This window comes from Equus asinus, chromosome 2, assembly GCF_041296235.1.
Source record: "Equus asinus isolate D_3611 breed Donkey chromosome 2, EquAss-T2T_v2, whole genome shotgun sequence".
In the NCBI taxonomy this organism is placed as follows: Eukaryota; Metazoa; Chordata; class Mammalia; order Perissodactyla; family Equidae; genus Equus; species Equus asinus.
Genome location: NC_091791.1, coordinates 131,191,132 through 131,211,429, shown reverse-complemented (window position 1 = coordinate 131,211,429; position 20,298 = coordinate 131,191,132). Strand labels below are relative to the sequence as shown.

At 44.9% G+C, this 20,298-nt stretch overlaps 1 protein-coding gene across 8 annotated transcripts in view; it reads right to left on the bottom strand.

Annotated features, from left to right (window-relative positions):
• Nucleotides 1-14,214: 14,214 nt before the first annotated feature.
• Nucleotides 14,215-20,298, bottom strand: part of ANP32A (acidic nuclear phosphoprotein 32 family member A) — a 38,408-nt gene continuing 32,324 nt past the window's right edge. For all 8 annotated transcript variants that reach the window (XM_014848191.3, XM_044764638.2, XM_014848193.3 and 5 more), the window contains 4 exons: nucleotides 19,211-19,409; nucleotides 17,790-17,887; nucleotides 15,709-15,772; nucleotides 14,215-15,441 (listed from right to left, as the gene is read on the bottom strand). In XM_014848191.3, the coding sequence (XP_014703677.1) occupies nucleotides 15,380-15,441; nucleotides 15,709-15,772; nucleotides 17,790-17,887; nucleotides 19,211-19,409 (423 nt within the window). In that variant the 3' untranslated portion in view covers nucleotides 14,215-15,379. The remainder of the gene's footprint in view (nucleotides 15,442-15,708; nucleotides 15,773-17,789; nucleotides 17,888-19,210; nucleotides 19,410-20,298) is intronic.

Genomic DNA, 20,298 nt, shown 5'->3' with positions numbered 1-20,298 from the left:
ACTCATAGAACATATGCCAAGATAGACAATGTCCTGGACCATAAAACAAGCCTCAATGAATTTAAGAATCAAAATCATACAGAGTTTGTTCTTAGAACATAATGGAATCAAACTAGATATCAATAACAAAAAGATAACAGTGAAATTTTCGAACAATTGGGAACTAAACAAAACACTGCTTAAAAAATCCATAGGTCAAAAAAGATGTCGCAAGAGAAAAAAATATATTGAACTGAAGTCAAATGAAAATAAAACGTCGAAATTTGTGGATGCAGTTAAAGCAGTGCTGAGAGGGAATTTTTAGCACAAAATGCATACACTTGAAAAGAAGGAAACTTCCAAATCAACAATCTAAACTCTCACCTCAAGAACTAGAAAAAGAGTGGGGCCAGCCCAGTGGCGCAGCCGTTAATTGTGCACATTCCACTTCTCAGCGGCCCGAGGTTTGCCAGTTCGGATCCCAGGTGCGGACATGGCACCACTTGGCAAAAGCGATGGTGTGGTAGGCGTCCCACGTATAAGGTAGAGGAAGATGGGCATGGATGTTAGCTCAGGGCCAGTCTACCTCAGCAAAAAGAGGAGGATTAGCCGTAGTTAGCTCAGGGCTAATCTTCCTCAAAAAAAGAAAGAACTAGAAAAAGAGCAAAATAAACTCAAAGCAAGAAGAAGGAAGGAAATAATAAAGACAAGAAGAGAAATTAATGAAACTGAAAATAGAAAAACAATAGAGAAAAATCAGTGAAAAGAAGAGCTGGTTCTTTGGAAAGATTGATGAAATTGAAGAAACTGGGAAGACAAAGAAAAAAAATGAGAGAAGGCATGACTTACCAATATCGGGAATGAAATTGAGGCACTCACTACAAACCCTGAAGAGAGAAAAAAAAACCCATAAGGTAATGATGGTATGAACAACTCTAACATACAAATTTGGCAACTTAGATAAAAAAAGACCAATTCCTCAAAAAACACAAACTGCCACAACTCACTTAATGTGAAATAGATAACTTGAGTAGCCCTGTAACCATTAAGGAAGTTGAATTCACAACTTAAAAGCCTCTAAAAAAGTAATCTTCAGGCCCAGGTGGTTTCACTGGAAAATTCTACCAAATAGTTAAAGAATTGACACCAACTCTATACAATCTCTTCCAGAAAATAGAAAAGAATACTTACCAACTCATTTTATGGAGCTAGTATCACCCTGATACCAAAACTGAATAAAAGTATTACAAAAAAGAAAATCACAAACCGATATCCATCATAAACATAGATGCAAAAATCCTTAACAAAATATTAGCAGTGAGAATTCAGCACTGTATAAAAATAATTTTACAATATGACAGAGAGAGGTTTATTGCTAGAATGCAAGGCTGGTTCAACGTTTGAAACTCTATTAATGTAATCCACGTTAACAGTCTAAAGAAGAAAAATTCTGTGAGGATATCAATCACTGCAGGAAAAGCATGTGATATAATTCAAGATCCATTCCTAATAAAGACTCAGAAAAAAAGGAACAGAGGGGAACTTCCTCAATTTGATACAAAAATATCTATAGCTAACATTATACTTACTGGAGAAAGACTGAATGCTTTCTTCCAAATTTCAGGAACAAGGAAAGAATGTTCACTTTCATCACTCAACATAATGCAGGAAGTTCTAGTGAGAGCATTCAGGCAGGAGAAGGAAATTAAAGGCGTAAACATTGGAAGGAAGAAATAAAACTGGCCTATTCGTGTAATGAACACGTGGACCCTGAAATTAATAATAAAATACCGTTTAAAATTGCTAAAAACATGACATAAGTATAAATCTAACAAAAAATATACAGGACTTGTGTGCTGAAAACCACAAAACACTAATGAAAGAAATAAAAAACGACCTAACTAGATGGAGAGACAGATTGCATTAATGGATTGAGAGACTCAATTTAGTAAGGATGTCACTTATCTGTAAATTGATATATAAGTTTAACGCAATTTCTATTAAAATCCCACAAAGTATTTTTTTGCAGAAATAGACAAGGTTTTTCTAAAATTTTCATGAAAAGGCAAAGAGACTTGAATAGCAAAAACAATTTTGAATAATAAGAATAAAGTGGGAGGAATTTGCCTACCTAATTTCAAGATTTATTAAATAGCCATGGTAATCAAGACTGCATGCTATAGGTGGAGGGATTAACAGATAGGTCAACAGACTAGAGCACCCAGAAATAGACATACGTATATGCCCACATATACACCCAACTGATATTCGACAAAAGTGCAAAAGCAATTCAACGGAGGAAAGAAAGCCTATTCAGAATACGGTGCTGGAGCAATTGGACATCCACAGGTAAAAACAAAACAAAACAAAACACCTCAGCCTAAGCCTCACACTTTATGCAAAAATTAACTCAAAATGGATCATGGATTTAAACGTAAAATGGATAACTATGAAACTTTTAGAAAAAAACGTAAGAGAAATTCTCCCAGATATAGGGCTAAACAAAGCGCTCTTAGTCTTGACACCAGAAGTGTCATCCATAAAGGGATTAATTGAACTTCATCAAAATTAAAAAATTTGATCCGCAAAAGACCATGTTAAGAGGATGAAAAGGTAAGCTACAAACTTGGAGAAAATATTTGCAAACCATATACTTGACAGAATACTAGAAACTAGTATACATAAAGGACTCTCAAAATTCAACAGTAAAAAAAAAGTAGAAGAAAGAAAGAAGCAATCCAATCAGAAAATAGACAAAATATGTGAAGAGACCTTTCACCAAAGAAGGATGTAGCGATGGCAAATAAGCACACGAAAAGATGTTTAACATGATTCCTCATTAGGGAAAGGCAAATTAAATCCACCATAAGATATCACTACACACCTATCAGAATTTCTAAAGTAAAAAATAGTGACAAGGCCAAATGCTGGCAAGTATGAGAAACCGCACCATTTATTTCTTCCTGGTGAGAATGTAAGATGGCATGGCTTCTCTGGAAAAGTTGGCCAGTTTCTTTGAGAACTAAACATAAAACTACCCTCCGATCCAGTTATCGCACTCCTGGGCACGTATCTCAGAGAAAGTAAGATGTGTTCACATAGAAACCTATACATGATGCTTACAACAGCTTTAGTTATAACAGACAAAAACTAGAAACAACCCAGTTGTCCCAGAATGGGTGGAACTGATAAACTACAGTACGCCTGTATCATGGAATACTGCTTAGCAATAAAAAGCAAACTGTTGATACCTGCAACAAATGGGATGAATCTCCAGAGAATTACGCTGAGTCAAAACAGACAATCCCAAAAGGTTACATACTGTATGATTCCATTTATATAATATTTCTCAAATGACAATATTATAGAAATGGAGAACAGAATAATGGTCACCAGGGGTTAATGAGAGATTGGGGGCAGGAGGTGTGGCTATAAAAAAGGCAACACGAGGGATCTTTGTGTTAATGGAAATGTTCTGTATATTGACTGGATCAATGTTAATATCCTGGTCATGATATCATACTATGATTTTGCAATATCTTACCTGGAAACTGGGTGAAGGGCGTACGTAATTTCTCTGCATTATTTCATATAACCACATGTGAATCTACAATTATCTCAAAATAAAAAGTTCAACAACAAAAAAAAAGAGAAGTGATCAACAGAGGAAAATATCTGTAGCAAACACATACAGCGTGGGAGTCATAAACTCATTTTACAAAAAGCTTTAATATCAATATTTTTTAAAAAGCTTTAATAAATCAATATAAAAATAGTAAAAATCCCCTCAGAATGGTAGGGAAAAGGATATGGACAGATAATTCAGAGAAGAAATACAAATTACTAATAAGAATTTGGAAAAAGAAATGTTTAACTTTAATAGTATTCAAAGGAATACAAATTAAAACCATAATAAAACACAATCTTCTTCCTATGAAATGGTCAAAAAAGTAAATTAATTAAAAAATATACAAAGGTGACTAAGTAACAGGGAAAAAAAGCACTCTTGTGCACTACTTGTGGGGTATGTAAATTGTAGAACCTTTCTGGAAAGCAGTTTGCGAGTGTTAAATGTACAAAATGCTTCTAACTTTGACCTAGTAACCCAACTTCAAGGAATCCATCCTCAGGAAAATAAAAATGTTGTCAAAGATGCATGCAGAGTAACGCTCATCCCAGCTTTGTTTGCAATAGAAAAACTTGGAAACAAGCCACGATTTAACAATAGGGAGAGATGAACAATTTATATATAGTACATATGTGTGATGGAATGTACTACTAGGTAAAAGTCATGTTTTTAAGACTATTTAATGACAGGGGAGTGTTCAAGATATGTTAAGTAAAACAACATACTAATATGTCATTAAGTGATTTTCTGTGAGATTACAGATTAAAAATTTTTGTTTCTACTTCTCTGTATATTCCAAAATTTCTATAATAAGCTTTTTTTTTCTTTGGGAATACAAGAAAGATGTTAAAGTATCTTAGTTGAATATAAAATATAAAGTTGTGGCCAGCCCCGTGGCCGAGTGGTTAAGTTCGCGCACTTTGCTTTGTTGGCCCAAGGTTTCGCCAGTTAGGATCCTGGGCGTGACCTAGCCCTGCTCATCAGGCCATGCTGAGGCAGCGTCCCACACAGCACAAGCAGAGGCACTCGCAACTAGAACATGCAACTATGTACTGGGGGGCTTTGGGGAGAAGAAGAAAAAAAAGAAGATTGGCGACAGATGGTAGTTCAGGGCCAATCTTTGTGGCATAGTGGTTAAAGTTCTGCACACTCTGCTTTGGCAGCCTGGGTTTGTGGGTTTGGATCCCCTGTGCAGACCTATTCCAATCATCAGCCCTGCTGTGGCAGTGACCCACGTACAAAATAGAGGAAGACAGGCACAGATGTTAGCTCAGGGCTAATCATTCTCAAACAAACGAAAAAGGAGGATTGGCAACAGATGTTAGTTCAGGGCAAATATTCCTCACACACACACACAAATTTCTTTTTAAATCATTCATAATCTTAATTCTATAATGTATCTTTGTTTTGCATGTTGTCTTCATATTATTTCATCCTGAAATTTTTCGTACATACAGAAAACCTGAAAAAATTGTATTAAACACTCATATTTACCACCCAGCTTCTGTAATTAACATTTTGCTATATTTTATCACATATCCATCAATCCATGTTATTTATTTTTTTATGCATTTAGAAATAAGTTCCAGAAATCAGTGCCCTTCACCTCTAAATACTTCAGCACGCATATGATTAGCTAAAGTTCAATATTTATTTATGGCTCTTAATTTTTCTAGTTAAAATTTGCACACAGTGAAATGCACCAATCTTGTGTTTGATGAATTTTGACGAATGTCTACCCATGTGTAACTCACACCTAATCAAGATGTAGAATAACCCCACCCCTGCAGAAGGTACCTCGCGCCTCTTTCCAGTCAATCCCCGGCCTCAGTCCCCCGAGGCGAACCAGTGTTTGGCTTCTGTCACCACAGAGTAGTTTTGCTTGCTATTAAACGTTAGGTAAGTAGGACCACACAGTATGTTGTGGTTGTGTCTGGCTTGGTTTTACTCAGCGTAATAGTTTTGATATTCTTCCAAGTCGTTGTGTTTATCAGTAAGTCATTTATTTTTCCTGGTGGGGAGTATTCCATTATACAGACGTATCACAACTTGTTTCTTTATTCGCCTGTTGTTGGACATTTGAGTTGTTTCCAGTTTGGGGCTATCACAAACAAAGATGCTGCAAACATTCTTGTACAAGTCTTTTTGTGAGTATGTTTCCTTTCTGTTGGATAAATACCCAGGCAAATATCCAGGCACGGAATTGCTGGGTCAGAGGGTAGGTATACAGTTATAAAATTAAAAGAAACTGCCAGAACCTTTCCTGAAGAGCTTGTACCATTTTACGCACCCATCAAATACACATGAGAGTCCTGGCTGCTCCACACCCTCACCAACTTTTGGTGCTGTCAGTCTCTTTAACTTTAGCCATCCTGGTGGGGATGAGTGATAACTCACTGTGGGTCTGATTCGAATTTCCCTGATGGCTAATGATGTTGGGCACTTTTTCACATGCTTATCGACCATTTGTGTCTCCCTTTGTGGTCTGTTCAAATATTTTGTTCATTTTTTCATGGGGGGTTTTGTTCTTATTAAATTGTAGAGCATGTAATCTTTTCATATGACAATAAACTTTACACACTGTTCTTATTTGTATGCATATTAATTTGTTTTCTGTTCTTTTCAATAAATATTTCATCATAATATTTCTGCTGTTTTTCTTCCTAGATAGCTGGAAACTTGGTGCATTTTAAAGCATCATAAGCCTTTTTCCATTCTGATACAGTTTTAAAATTTTTCAGTTCTGATGGCTACTGATCAAATTTGGCAAAATTTAATTTGTTATTTTAAAATTTCAAGGGACACCTCGAGTCCAAATTGTGCTTTAGTCTGCCATCTTGAAATAAGGTAGAAGATCAGCATCCCTGAACTCTGTGGTCCCACCCAACACCTCCTTCTGTGGCTAGAATGGTGGCCAACGACTGCTTCTTTAATATTTTCTGTAGTGTGGTCCACTTCACTAAACACTGATCTGTTGGGGAGAAGTGGACTCCACAATGTCAACAGAACCATCGATCTCTCCTCCTATTCAAGACTCCTCGTGGCGTATTTCTGTTCCCATTTGCCTTCTAAGGAATTAAACGGCAACAGCTTGGAGCTGGTCAGGAGCAGGACTGTGTCAGGAACCTAAATTATGGAGGTCAAAGAGACTTCCAGAGGCCAATCAAGGCAGGCAAGAACATGCAAAATCTGGATAGGGTTCGAGGAAGTGGGCATATTGTTCTTGTTCCCCATCACTACTTCCATTTCTCCTCCCTCCTCCTTTAAAGAGTCTTTGTTGCTGTTATCTGTCTCCTCATTAGTGAGGACTCTAGTAGCTGGATCATTATCTTTTTTCCTATTATTATTCCTGTCATCATTCTTAGTAACTTCAACGACCTCAAGGATAAACCATTCAATACATTGACCTCCCAGTTCTGCAAACTCCTCACCTCCAGTGAAGACCTGCTCCTCCACCCCATCTCAGACACCCACCTCCACGGCCAGATCCTTGACCTTCTCACCCATAACTGCACCACCTTGAACATCGCCACCTCCCACTGCTGCCTCCTCTCCTTGCAGCTCACCTACCTTGGTGTTCCCGTCCCAACAATCCTTCAACTCGAGCAGTTCTCCAATCTACTGGCCTCCCCCTACTTCCTTATCATCAATCATGGCTCACTTTCCTCCTTAGCTGACTTAGAATTCACCATCCAGCTTTACAATCATCTAAACACGCTATATTCCTTGCCCCACATTTTACGCACTATGATCATCTGACTGGTTAAACTCAATTACCTGCCTTCTAGATGCCTGTGCTCAAGCAGCTGAGCCATGATGACTGCTCCCCCTTTAAAGTTGTGGTCACCAGTCACGGTAAATGGGGATTCACACCTCCCAGTCTTTCTGAGGGTGGTTGTTTTCCCACCCTCCAGAATAACTGTCTCACACCTTCTTGTCTCTGCTCAAATCCCTACTCCCATTCTGCCCCTCTATGCTCCCATACACTGATGACCTTGCCTCATATTTCCTTCAAAAGCAGACAAGGGCCCGGCCCAGTGGCGCTGCAGTTAAGTTCGCATGTTCCGATTTGGCAGCCTAGGGTTCGCCGGTTCAGATCCCGGGTGCGGACATGGCACCACTTTGTCAAGCCATGCTGTGGCAGGCGTCCCACATATAAAGTAGAGGAAGATGGGCATGGATGTTAGCTCAGGGCCAGTCTTCCTCAGCAAAAAGAGGAGGATTGGCGGCAGATGTTAGCTCCGGGCTAATCTTTCTCACAAGAAGAAAAAAAAAAAAAAATATATATATATATATATATATAACAACAACAAAAAAAAGCAGATAGGCACTCTGCCATCTTCCCTCCACCAAGTCTACCCACCTACCTGGATCTATATAGCCTTTCTCTCCCTTCTTTCCTGCTACAAAGCATTAAGTGTCCTTTCCTCTAGCAAAGGGTAAACTTCTACTTAGTTGTAGGATCCCGTGCCCCTGATTTTCTCCAAGATCCTCTGTCTCTTCTGCATCATCGATGCCTCCCTCTCTGCTGATGGTTCCTATCAACATGCACACAAGTCCTACATCTCCTGACACTTCTGGGAGCAGATACTACAGGGCCTGGCCTGTCCTAGGTCACACAGGCTCCTGGCTCTGGCCCAGGACAGTGCCACCCGCTCTGCCGCCTCTTCCTATCTTTTGAGCATTGGAAGAAGTTGCTGTTGACCCTTCAAAACATCTCGTGTCCCTCTCTCCATAGGGAGAGATCAATGCTCCTTTTCCTGAGGTTCAAATCCTTTTTGTTTCAAGACATCTGCTCCCAGGGACTACAGAAAGACTGGTTTTGTCACAGACTTAGAAGTCTGGAGAACTACAGAGATGAGTGGGAGGACCGTGCTGGGCCTGAGAGCTAGATTCTTGAGAAAAGGTGTGAAATTAGTCAAACCAAGATTCGGAGGAGAGGAATCTTGCTGCAGTTGGTTGAAGGCTGCACAGGACCTGAGAACTGAGGAAACACCTTGGTACTTCAGGCCAGGAAGCTACGGGTTCTAATAGCAGCTCGTGCCTTCCCAGCTGTGCGATCTGGAGAAAATAACATGTTTCTGAACCTCAGTTTCTTCATCAGGAAAGCGGAGAGAATGATAACTACCTCAAAGAGAATTCTGCTGTGAAATGAAATGAGATCTCACGTGTCAAACTCTGGGCACATAGTGAGCACTGAATACAGATCACAGTCCCACACGCTTAACAATGGGATACGTTCTGAGAAATGCGTCCTTAGATGACTTTGTTGTGGCGTGAACATCATGGAGTGCACTTACATGAACCCAGATGGTATACCCTGCTACACACCTAGTCTATATGGCACTAATCTTATAGGACCACTGTCGTGTATGCGGTCTGTCCTTGACCAAGACGTCTTTATGTGGCGCATAACTGTAGTTTTATCTCTGTTTTCTTACTGGCCCAGCTGGATTACCAAGGCAATTGTGGGTGTGTATAGACCGGGCTATCTGTCTACACGCTGACACTTCAGAAAGTCATTTTGCTCCATCCTTATCAGAGTGCTCCTGCCTCAGCAGAAAGGCTGTTTCTCCCACCTTGACCCTTCCTACTGCCACCACCGGGTTTTGGCAGGGAACGCCTTTAATAACCTTCATGTTCAACAGAGACCTAGCTAGAGGCCTCAGGCAACGCGGTAAAGAACACAACCACAAACTACGGACTGAGGCCTTCAGAGTCACTGAGTCTGCATCACTCTTCTCACAGGACATGACAGTGACTTGCCTGCTATTGCCCAGCTAGTTAGTCTCAGAGCTAGGATGAGAATCCATGTCCCTTGACTCCCTGGCCAAGACTTGTAACACCTTCAGAAGGCCATCAGCAAGATTCAGGGTATGCCCAGAGCACAAATCGATTACTCGTTACAGCTAAGACCTCCCAGGACCTGTGTCATGACTGTGGGGTTGACACAAAGAGTGAATTTTATTGTATGTAAGTTTCAAAAGGGAGGAAAAAAAAAAACCCCTTCCATGTAGATTATCTTAATTATCAAGTGGCTTTTAGGACTTTTCCCTTGTTACAGAAAATATTTGGGTTGCTTGGGCTTCTTTTTCATAAAACCAGCATCTCTCTCTCTTCTTTAATAGCAGTTTTTGCTTTCTACTTTGCAGTGTTCTTTCTCATGTTTTTTTTAAATGACTTTAATTTTTCAATTCAGATATAGTTGATATACAATCGACTGCACATGTTTCAAGTGCACAATTTGACACATGTGCACGCCAGTGAAACCATTACCACAATCGAGTGGAGCTGCCCATCCCCCCCAGAAGTTTCACCACGCCCTGTCTAATCTCTCCTCCTTCGTGTCCCACCCCAGGCACCCTCTGATCTTCTCTCTGTTGCTATATTAGTTTGAATTTTATAGTTTTATATAATTGGAATTTTACAGTATCTTTTTGGTCCAGCTTCTCTCACTCAGCATCATTATTTTGAGATTCACCCATGCCATCGTGCATCCCCACAGTTCGTTCCTCTTCACTGCTGAGTAGTATTTTATGGTATGGTAGCCACTCCAGCTTTCTTTGATTAGTGTTAGCGTGGTATACATGTTTCTGTCCTTTAACTTTTCACCCCTCTACATCTTTGTATTTAAAGTGGGTCTCTTGTGGGCAGCGTATTATTGAGTCTTGCTTTTGTATCCAATCTGACAACCTCTGCCTTTTAATTTAGGTGTTTAGGCTGTTTGTTCTTTCCTTTCTTTTGCATTGTCTCACCACCTGGGAGATACACAGGTCGTTACCATCACCCGCCTTCTACAAGAAGTGTGAAAGTCATGCAGACCCGGGTTCAGGTCCCAGCTCTGTCGTTCAGCCCCGTGTTAGCTCGGGCAGGTTACCTGCGCTCTCTTGAGCCTCACTTTCCCCAGTTTGAACGAGCATGCCCACAATACCTCCTGCACAGGACGTGCTGGGGATTGAGTCTACTACAGCGTTTCCCAAAGGTCCCCAGTGATGAGAATCCTCTGGGTACTTGTTAAAACACAGATTCCCGGGCTCTGATCCAGAGCTACTGACTCGGGACTCGCAGGGGGGAAGCCAGGCAATCTGACAAGCCCCAGCGATTATTATCAGCGAAATTTGGGAAACACGAGGTTGATTTTTATAAAGCATTTATTGCTATGTCTGGCACTAAGCAGCTAATATCTATCAAGTGCTTACATATATTCAATCTTTGAGATGGGGATAATAATGACTACCAGATAGGGTTATTACAAGAAGCAAACAAAATAATGTACGATGCCCAGCAAACAGCAAGTTCTAAATATACGTAGTGTCTTCACTTCATTGTATTAGTCAGGACTCCATCAGGCTGAAATGGAATAATCCAGAGGCTTTCTCCAAGGGATGTGCCTCCATAACTCTAGGTGTCCATCCCCAGTACCCACAGCAGGAAGTTTCTCCTTTTCCAAATTCCAGAGACCAAGCCTCATCTAACCAATTTGGGTTCCAGGCCCCTCCTTGTCCCAGTCACTATGGTCAAAGTTTGGAATAGGCTGATCGGCCAGTCCTGGGTCACTTGCTCACCCCAGGAACCGGAGAGGTGGGGTTTAGCTCCATCTGAACTTCAGGAACGGGCATGGTTCACAGCCATGTGATCCTTCCAGTGGTTCCCTCTAGTGCTGTTGCCAGACCAAGAGGAACTGATGCTTGGCAGGCAGCTCCACAGAGGTCCCCTGCATCGGCTCCCTAAGTCACACAGTCAGCAGTCTACTGATGCCCCATCGGGTTTGAATCTTCCTCCTCTCTCCCTGCTGGCATATCCGTGGCCTGCCTTGAGGGCCTCAGTCAGGCTGATTCAGCCTCAGACCTGCCCTCATCTGTCCAACCGTCTCCAGCCCTCTCCTTGGCCCCACTCACCCCTGGGCCCAGCCTGCCACAGGGGCCTGTCCAAGGGCTGGTCCGGGGACTCAGGGCCACCATTGTCCAAAGCTGCTTATTAGGGACCCACTGTGGGAATCCTTCCAACTATGAGCAATGAGTTTCTGAACCGGGATAAAAACAGCCTTTGCAAGTCAGCAAACGAGACAAACCAAATTGCTCATCCCCCCTTCCCTCATCTGCCTGGCTCTTCAACACAGTGGGTAAGAACAAGGTCTTTAGCGCCAGAATCATAGGTCAGAGGCTTAACTGCCACTTACTATCTGGGCTGGTTGTTTCGCCTCTCTGAGCCTCGGCTTCGTTATGAAATCTGCGCGAGGATTAAGGGAGGCAATGGATATAAAGCACATGACACAGTAGGAGCTCATAGTCTGGAATCATCCTTATTACTCTCTCCAGGCACTGGTCTGCTTCAAGAAACACACACTCTTTCCGGGGGGAATCACCCTCAGACACCATCGGGAAGCCAAATCCACTGTGATATTTAAAGACGTAGGACGCACTCAGAGCACATGAAACACCGATGCGTCACAGTCCTCGTACATCCTACCTTCTCGAGGCCTGGCTGCGTTCTTCCCGGAAGACTGCACTGTGCGTCTTCTGCTTCTCACAACAGTTGGCCTCCTTGCAACCACACGGTGCAGCAGCCTAAGACAGGCTGCAGAAGCCCAGGAAGGGAGTCCTGGGTTCCAGGCTTGGCTCTGCCACTGCCTTGCAGTGTGACCTTGGGCCTATCACCTGGCCTCCCTGGGTCTTGGTTTCCTCTGTTGTCAAATGAGAGGGTTGGCCTGGGTGATTTCTAAGAGCCCTTCCTCTCAAGGGTCTGTCCTGCGGCATTTGCTAGCACTCAGTGGGGAGACCTCACTCACCGGAGCTGTGGGCAAGGGCGAGGACTTGCTTCAACACAGGGGCTGGAGGCACTCTAGAGTAGCTAAGAGGGCTGGCTCCGGGACCACAACCCCTGGCATATTCCTGATGCTGTTCTTTTGTGGCTGCGTGACCTTGGGCAAATTACTCTCTGGGCCACCAGTAATGGCACCTACCTAAGGTGACTGTGAGGATTCAAGACAAATGAGACGCTGCATATCAAGCCTGGTACCTGGCACACACAAAGAGCTCACTAAACGTCAGCTCGCACTGCTTCTCCTCTGGTTGAGCTTTCTCTCCCTCTGCTTCATGACGAAGTTCGGTGAGATGGAAATAGCTCCAATAGATCTGGGTCTCCCCGGCTCCACTTCTCACCCACAAGTCACTCAACCCGTTTTCCTCATCCTGTAAAATGGGCACATGTCCCTTCCTCGAGGGTTGACGTGAATGCTTGGTAAGATTGACTCAGATTGGGTTTTCCTCCCTTAGGCCCATCAACATTAACCCATTCATCATCGTCCATTTTACCTTACATTTTATAGGATTTATTTCCCTATCTATGTGAGTCAACTGATCTTAAAGCCTCCTGGAACACCCCACAACTAGAAGGACATGCAACTAAGATATACAACTGTGTTACGGCGGGGGGGTGGGGGGGGGAGGTTGGGGGAGATAAAAGCAGAAAAAAAAAAAAGATTGGCAACAGTTGTTAGCCCGGGTGCCAATCCTTAACAACAACAACAACAACAAAAAAGCCTCCTGGAGTCAGGGCCAGGAACCCTGAGGTTAGGCCGGTGCATCTTTCATGTTTTCACCAGCTCGGGGAGGCACAGAGCACGCCTGCCTAGCTCATCCTTATAGCCCTGGCGTTTAGCACAGCACCTGGCCTCTGGGAGGCCACCTCCCCATCCTACAACTGGAGCCAGAGGATGTCTGCCTGCTGTGAAGAAAATGGCGGCAGGGCCAGGGCACTGCCCAAAGGGCAGGGTGGGTCAGCCTCTCCCGGGAAGACTTCACTCTGCTGGAATCACACAACGATCCCAAGACAGACACTAGGGCTCCCTGTGTGCTTTAGGGCCGGAGGCTGAGCATGCACATATGCGTGTAGACACAAACTACCCCAGCACATTGGTGTAACCCTTCTGGAAAACCTAATAGGACCTTGCATATTAGCCTTATGAATGTTAACTTTTGGTCCAATGACTACTTCTAAGAATTTATACCAAGAAATTCCCAAAATGTATACCAGAATGTCCACTACAATTGGTAAGTTGGAAATAACTCAAACATCTAACCATTTGGTTAAAATTAAGCAAATCAGAAGTTAATCAACTACTACATAGCCATTTAAGAAGCTTTTGAAGACTCTTTAGAGGTAGAAACTATCATAACATTAAATAAAGGAACAAAAAAGCCACCATGTAAACCTCTGGGTTTGTGAAATAATTTGCTTTATACATTGCTGAGGTTTTCAAGCGTATATTCTTTCTACAGTCTGAACAACGAAACGACGAAAGATATTCCAAATAAGCTTCCAAAGCTGGCCCAACTTTTTGGGGATTGCTTTGGTGCTTGGTTTTTTAACAACTCTTTTTATATCTTTTTCTCAAAATGAAGATTTTAAAGAAGATAATACACCAACTACTAAGTCTTGCCGTGAGACCCAAAGTATGCAAATTTACTATCGAGTTACGTATCCTCTCAGCAAAGCTATTTTATCAGGTGACCAAAGAGAAGCTCCCCCGATGAGCGAGTAGGTTATCCGGCGTGCATCGGAGGAGCATCAACGGCCTGCTGGACTCAAAGAAGCCATCCCCAAAAAACTGTATAAAAAGATTTATTGAAATTTATCAATGACAAACAGACATAAAACTCAAAGTTTGGCTCTTCTGAGGGGAGGAGAAAATCCGGGCAGATGCTCTTCTGTACAGATGGAACACGGGCTAGGGAGACACAGGCTACTTGTAAAGCAATCCAGAAGAGGGACATGAAAGCACACCTGTGCATTCACTAGGAATTTGCGGTCACTTCAGATTTCCACTAGGTAAGAAAATACAATTTTGCGTTAGTTTTTCCGTGCTCCGCTGTATGAAAAAAAACCCAGCAGACATGCAGCAACGTCTCCCGCGCTCAGCCTTGTAAAAATGGTCTAAGCACAGAAGCACACGTGGAAGATTTCTCTCGTCATTTTGTAAAACAAAGCGTTCTAATAGTTTACACAACAAGACAGGACAGTTTTTTTTTTTGAATCTTTTAAAGAGGTTGAAGTTTGAGGGTTTACTTCTTTTGTTTTAATTATTATTACCAAATCTACTTCACTCCTAACTCATAAGCCTGCTGTTCTCAGCTCTCTGGCTCACAGCTCTTAAGAGTGACATCAGAGTCCTCTTTGTAGAGTGAAGCCCACCACCAGCTGTGAAGAGGGAAAGGGAAGGGAGACGGGGACTGTGCCCATCCAGTGCCAAAACACGCCTTTAGGTTGCTATTTACAAACCAGGGCATCAGGTGCCTCGAACAGGCCCAAGAAATGCAGAAACCACGGCAAGCAGAACAAGAGGTAAGATGTGGCTGGTGCTCAGCCCCTCCTGGGCTCTGAGAAACCAAACTGTGGCCAGCCATGGCCTTGCAACCAACTAAGAGACTCAGGAAACACCAGGAAACGTAAGAGGCCTCCAAACCGTCCTCTCTGAGAGTAAGGAGCAAATGCTCACTTGGTGTGTACTCAGCTATCGCATTTACAGGGGCAGAACCAGACACAAAGAAAAAGTAGGGGAAAAAAAAATAAAGAGTGGCAGTAAAAATAGTATTTTATTCCACCCCCTCCCGCCCTCCCTCCCCCCACAACCCCCAGTACACTTTTCCCCTCTCGTTCCCACAGCAACGTTACAATCAGAAAAAAATAAGTTTCGGGGGGCGGGATGGGGAGGGGGGTATGGGTAAAAACAGTCAAATCACAATAGGAATTTTTCAAAATAGGTTATTCCACTTAGTCATCATCTTCTCCCTCATCTTCAGGTTCTCGTTTTCGCTTCTGACCCCTTTCTTCTTCTGGAAGAGTAAGAAAAAGGCATTTAGACTAATCATTGATCCTGCCTCTAACCCAGCCCACCCGCTGGGAAACCAAGGGACCACACAGCTAGGAAGCTTTGCCAACCCTGGCAAACTGAGGCAGGGCTTCTTCCTGCAAGCCAGGGAGGCCCCTGTGGTCTCAGATGGGCTCGCTGTGCCCACTTCCAGGTCCTCAGGGCCTCATCAATCTACTGCCAAATGAAGGGGCCAGGCTGCAACCCGCTGAGAGTAAAAAGGCTGCCATACCACCAAGATCTTCTTCATCTTCCTCATCATCTACTTCCCCGTCATTATAACCTTCTTCATCCTCCTAGGAGAGAAGATGGACACCAGACATTAGGAATGCCCCTGGCCTAGGGACGTGCTGAGGAAGCCACTTTCCCTGACACTGAACTCCAACACTTGCCAACAATGTGTGTGGTTTAGACTTCCTGACCTGAAGTCCCTGTAACTCAGGCAGCTTTCCAGTCTGCACGCTCTAGGAGAACAAGGTCCCCTAGCCGGCTCTCTGTCATCTAAAGCAGGCTGTCCTTGCATCTGTCCTCACTCTAGCTTTGGCTTCAAGGGAAGACCCTACTTTCAGCAAATCCAGATTCTGTGGGCGAGTCCAACCTCCCCCCACCCAGCCCCTTCACCATCTCGCCAACTTGGATCGCTTGGCGGGGAAGGAAGGGGAGGATAAATTCAAGGCCCCCTGAGGAGATCATTCCCAGCTCCTTGAGATTCAGCAAGCATGTATTCACTCTCAACCCACGACCCTTCTTTACGCTGCTCCTGCAAGCGCCGGGCTGGCCGGATGCTGAGTGTGGCTCCTAAAGCACCAGGCGGCCCATTGTTTAAAAAGAACTTGGTGATAGACTTCTTTTTGTCAAGGGAAACATCCTTTTATAATGTCACCAAATAGCTCCTTAATCAGTCTGTTCGCTAGGACTGTTTTTTTTTGTGTGTGTATAAGCTCTCCTTTACTGGAAGCTGGAAATCTGCAGATGGTCAATGAGATTACGAAAAAAAAACAAGAAACAAAACCTGCACGCTGCGCTCCAGTGACAGGAAGAGCAAAATGAAAAATCCATTAGCCAACATGACTTACCGCCCTGTCCTAGGGGGACCTGTTTTCCTAAGTCTTTCTTTCAAAACACTCACAATATTCTTCAGAGGTAAGCCTAGCAACCTACATGTAGGGAGAAGAGAAACCCAGCAGCTCAACGAGGCAGGAACCCCTTATCTCACCAGCTTCTCCATCTGCCCAGACCTGCCATCCCATGCCTGGTGTGGGCAGGCTGGGAGCTCCTGCTTGAGCCCGCTGTGTGCAGGCAGGTGTCTGGGCCCTGATCAAAGGAGACAGGAAACTGGGGCAGAAGGCAAGTACCTTGTCCATGCTGTTGTCATTTTAAGCCTCTCTGGGTCTAACTTTTGTAATTAACAAGAGTTGACTTAAGACTTCTGAACAAGTCCCGGAAAATGACTCTGCCATACAGACTCAGAACCGAGAAACATAAAGCCCAGCACCGAGAGCCAGGACTGAGGAGGTGTGAAAGCCTAAAATACTAAGTGGTCAAACGTCCCCTGTCGGTCACTGTCCTTAAGCATTCTGCTTACAAATTATTTTACCCTCTTAACAACCCAGTGAGCTGATCCCTATTTACAACCCAGTTGTAAATTGATGCCTATTTTACAGATGAAGAAATGGGCTCAGAAAGGTCAAGGAACTTGTCCAGGGACACACAGCCAGCAAGTGGTAGAGCTGAGATCCACTCCCTCACAGACTGTGCCCTGAATCTCTGTAATACAATACCCCCTACAGACATGTCACAGACTTTGTTAAAAAACTGGGAGCCAGCCATTGTGTTAGGACAATTGCACTATTTCCACTGTGTACAGGGGGCCCTCGTCACTTTCTGATTCGGGATCCAGCAGTGGCTTATCCTACTTCCCAAAAGTTCAAGGCAGTCTCTGATTTTCCTGAGCACACTGTAAGCGCTCAGTGAATATCTGAACTAACATACGAATGCGAAAAGGCAGAAAGTGGGGCTGTGGATTCTCAGAGAACCAATTTTCATGTAGAAATAAGGCGTAGGCATTACCCCAGCAGGTGAGTCCCCTCTTTACCTGCCTCCAGAATCACCTCTCTACCCCTCCCAGGGCAGCTTCAAGTCTTGCCTCCCCCAAACCAGGCCAGTAAAAGGCCCTAAAATGGACTCATTTCCACAAGCAGGGTTTGGGGGCTGCCAAAGGCTGGGCGCTGGGGCAGTCAGTGACACTGACTCAGAGGCAGCAAGCAAGGGGGACTTGGGGAGACGGCACCCGCACCCAGCCCAGCCTCTTACCTCCTCCTCTCCACTCACATCCTCCTCTTCACCTTCCTCCTCCTCCTCCTCGTCCTCCTCGTCCTCCACTACCTGAGCATCTTCATCATACTCTTCCTCTGTGCAGTGGAAATGGGGACAAGAATGGAGGTGGTGGTGAGCTGGCTCCTCCCTCACAGCACAGGACCCAGGCTGACGGGCCTGGCACAGGGGGTCTGGTCTTCAGCGTGGGCCCATGACCCTCTCACACCCGCAGAGGCCCAAAGCCTGGATGCTCTAACGTGACTGAACCCAACCTAAAGCAATCCCAAAGATAAGCATCCTATAGCGACTGGAAAGGTAAGCCTTCCTCCCAAGTTTTACAAAAACAAAGATCCCTTGTGGAGGCTGAGACCACAGGGAAACTGCTGGATCAGAGGAACAAATTACAGGGCCTGGGAAAGCAGAGAAATCAATTCATTTAGAAGAACATCTAACAAAACTCCTCGCTTTAAAGCTGAGAAATTGGAATCCCAGAGGCGAGAAGTGACTTGCTCAAGGTCACACATGGAGTTCGTTGCAGAGCTGGGCCTAGAAACCTGATCTTAGGATTCCAGCCCTCGGCCTTTTCTGTTGCATCACAAGATGGAACACACTAAGGTAAACACGGTCTGAATATCTTGCTCATACTTCCACCCAACATGGAGAAACAAACTCTCATGTCTGAATTAACCAGGCAAGTGTCTCCAGTCTCAACCTTACTCTGGCCCTGAAGACCTGCAGGGAGGTCACACTGTGCTGGTGTGTGGGATGGGGACAGGAGGAGGTGCTCCTTTCTTCCCCTTCTCTCCTTCCTGCAGGCCCTGACTGTCATGTGCTGCCAACATGCTGCCTGCTGCCTCCTCCATTTCCCGGACCCCTGGGGCTCTTGAGTCCACACCCCCAAGTCCTGTGGTCCTGTGGGCTACAGCCACCAGGGGGCCCCACAACCCCTTCAGCTCATGACCTTACGTCTACTACTGGACACCCAGTTGGGGAAAGGGAACCCTCAGGCCACACCCTACCTTCATCTATCCACTGACCCCTTCCCTGTGAGAGTGTCTGAGTCCAGGGTCACACCATAGAGAGACACTGTTGAATCTCATTCCCCAGGGGACTTTAGAAAAGAAAACAATTGAAGGGAAGATTCAGCTAGATGGTTTTTAAGGAGTTACAATGCAGTTGGAGAATCTCAAGATGTTTTTCTCTGGGGCTCACATCCTATTCTTTTAGGGGTGACAATGAGACAGATTAGGGACAACGGTAAGCAAAGCAGACAGCCCCAACTCCCCTCCTTACTTCTGGAAAGAGGTCAACAGCCAGCTAGCCCTCAGCGGCTGGTAGGGGCCTCTGTCAGCCAGCCCCCACCTCTGTAAAGCAGGGGGGAACCCGGCCTGCCCTGGACCTTCCCCTCCACCACCCACCGTCCTCATCCTCCTCGTCGTCGTCCAGGCCCTCCACGTAGCCCTCGGCATCCGAGTCGGGGGCCTCCTTGTCGTCCCGGTCGTAGCCGTCGAGGTACGTGAGCTGCGGGAGGAGCTTGAACACGTTTTCTCGGTAGTCATTCAGGTTGGTTACCTCACAATTGAAAAGGTCTAAGCTCTTGAGGTTTTCTAACTTTTTCTGCAAGCAGAAAAATGAAGTCAACAGTGAGCAGCAAGTGGGAGGTGGGGGGGCGCGGTGAGCAAACACCCCAGGGAAAGAGGCGGGGTGCTGTGCGACAGCGGGAGACCTCCAGGCTCACAGGCCATAAGGGCAGTCTGCTCTGGCTCTGCTGGGCCATGAGGTATGTCCAGACTTATCATCTCTGTTGGGGGCCTCAGCTTCTTCCCCTGGGAAATGGGGGGCTGGACTTGAGGGTCTTAAAGCCTCGTCCAGCGCTAACTCCTCTGTTCTCCAGTCCCAGCTCTCGCCTCAACGTGACCAGCTTGGGACTCACCGGGCCTCCTGGGGCAGGAGCCAGGAGCTCTGCTGCTTCCCCGGACTGAGGAGCCAGAGGGGAACTCAAATGGAGACGTGAGCTCACAACCAACTCCTGCGTCTACTAACAACGACGATGATGCCAGCAGTTAACATGGCACTTCGCGTACTGACTCGGTTTATCCTCACAACCCCAAGAAGGCAGAAACAACCACTAGTCGGTTTTATAGATGAGGAAATGAGGGCAGAGAATTGGGATTTGATCAGGCAGCCCAACTCCAGATCCGCGCCCTTACTCACTGCAACACCGCCTGTCAAAAGGGACAAGAGGGAAAACGATGGAGGACCTGGATTCTGTTGCTGGAACCTAACACGACCAGCTTTGTCAAAGCTTTCTCCCAGATGGGTTCTAACCCATAGTACACCTGTTTGGTGGCCGAGGAAACCAAAGCCCACGGAGTGCGAGGGTCAGCTGGCTAGCAAGAAACAGAAACCTCTCGACTTCCCACCCCACGTCTTCAAGGCACAGGTCTGAGAGCACCCATCCTCAGCCAAGTCCCAATTCCAACGGGACCAGGCCTGACGGGGGAGT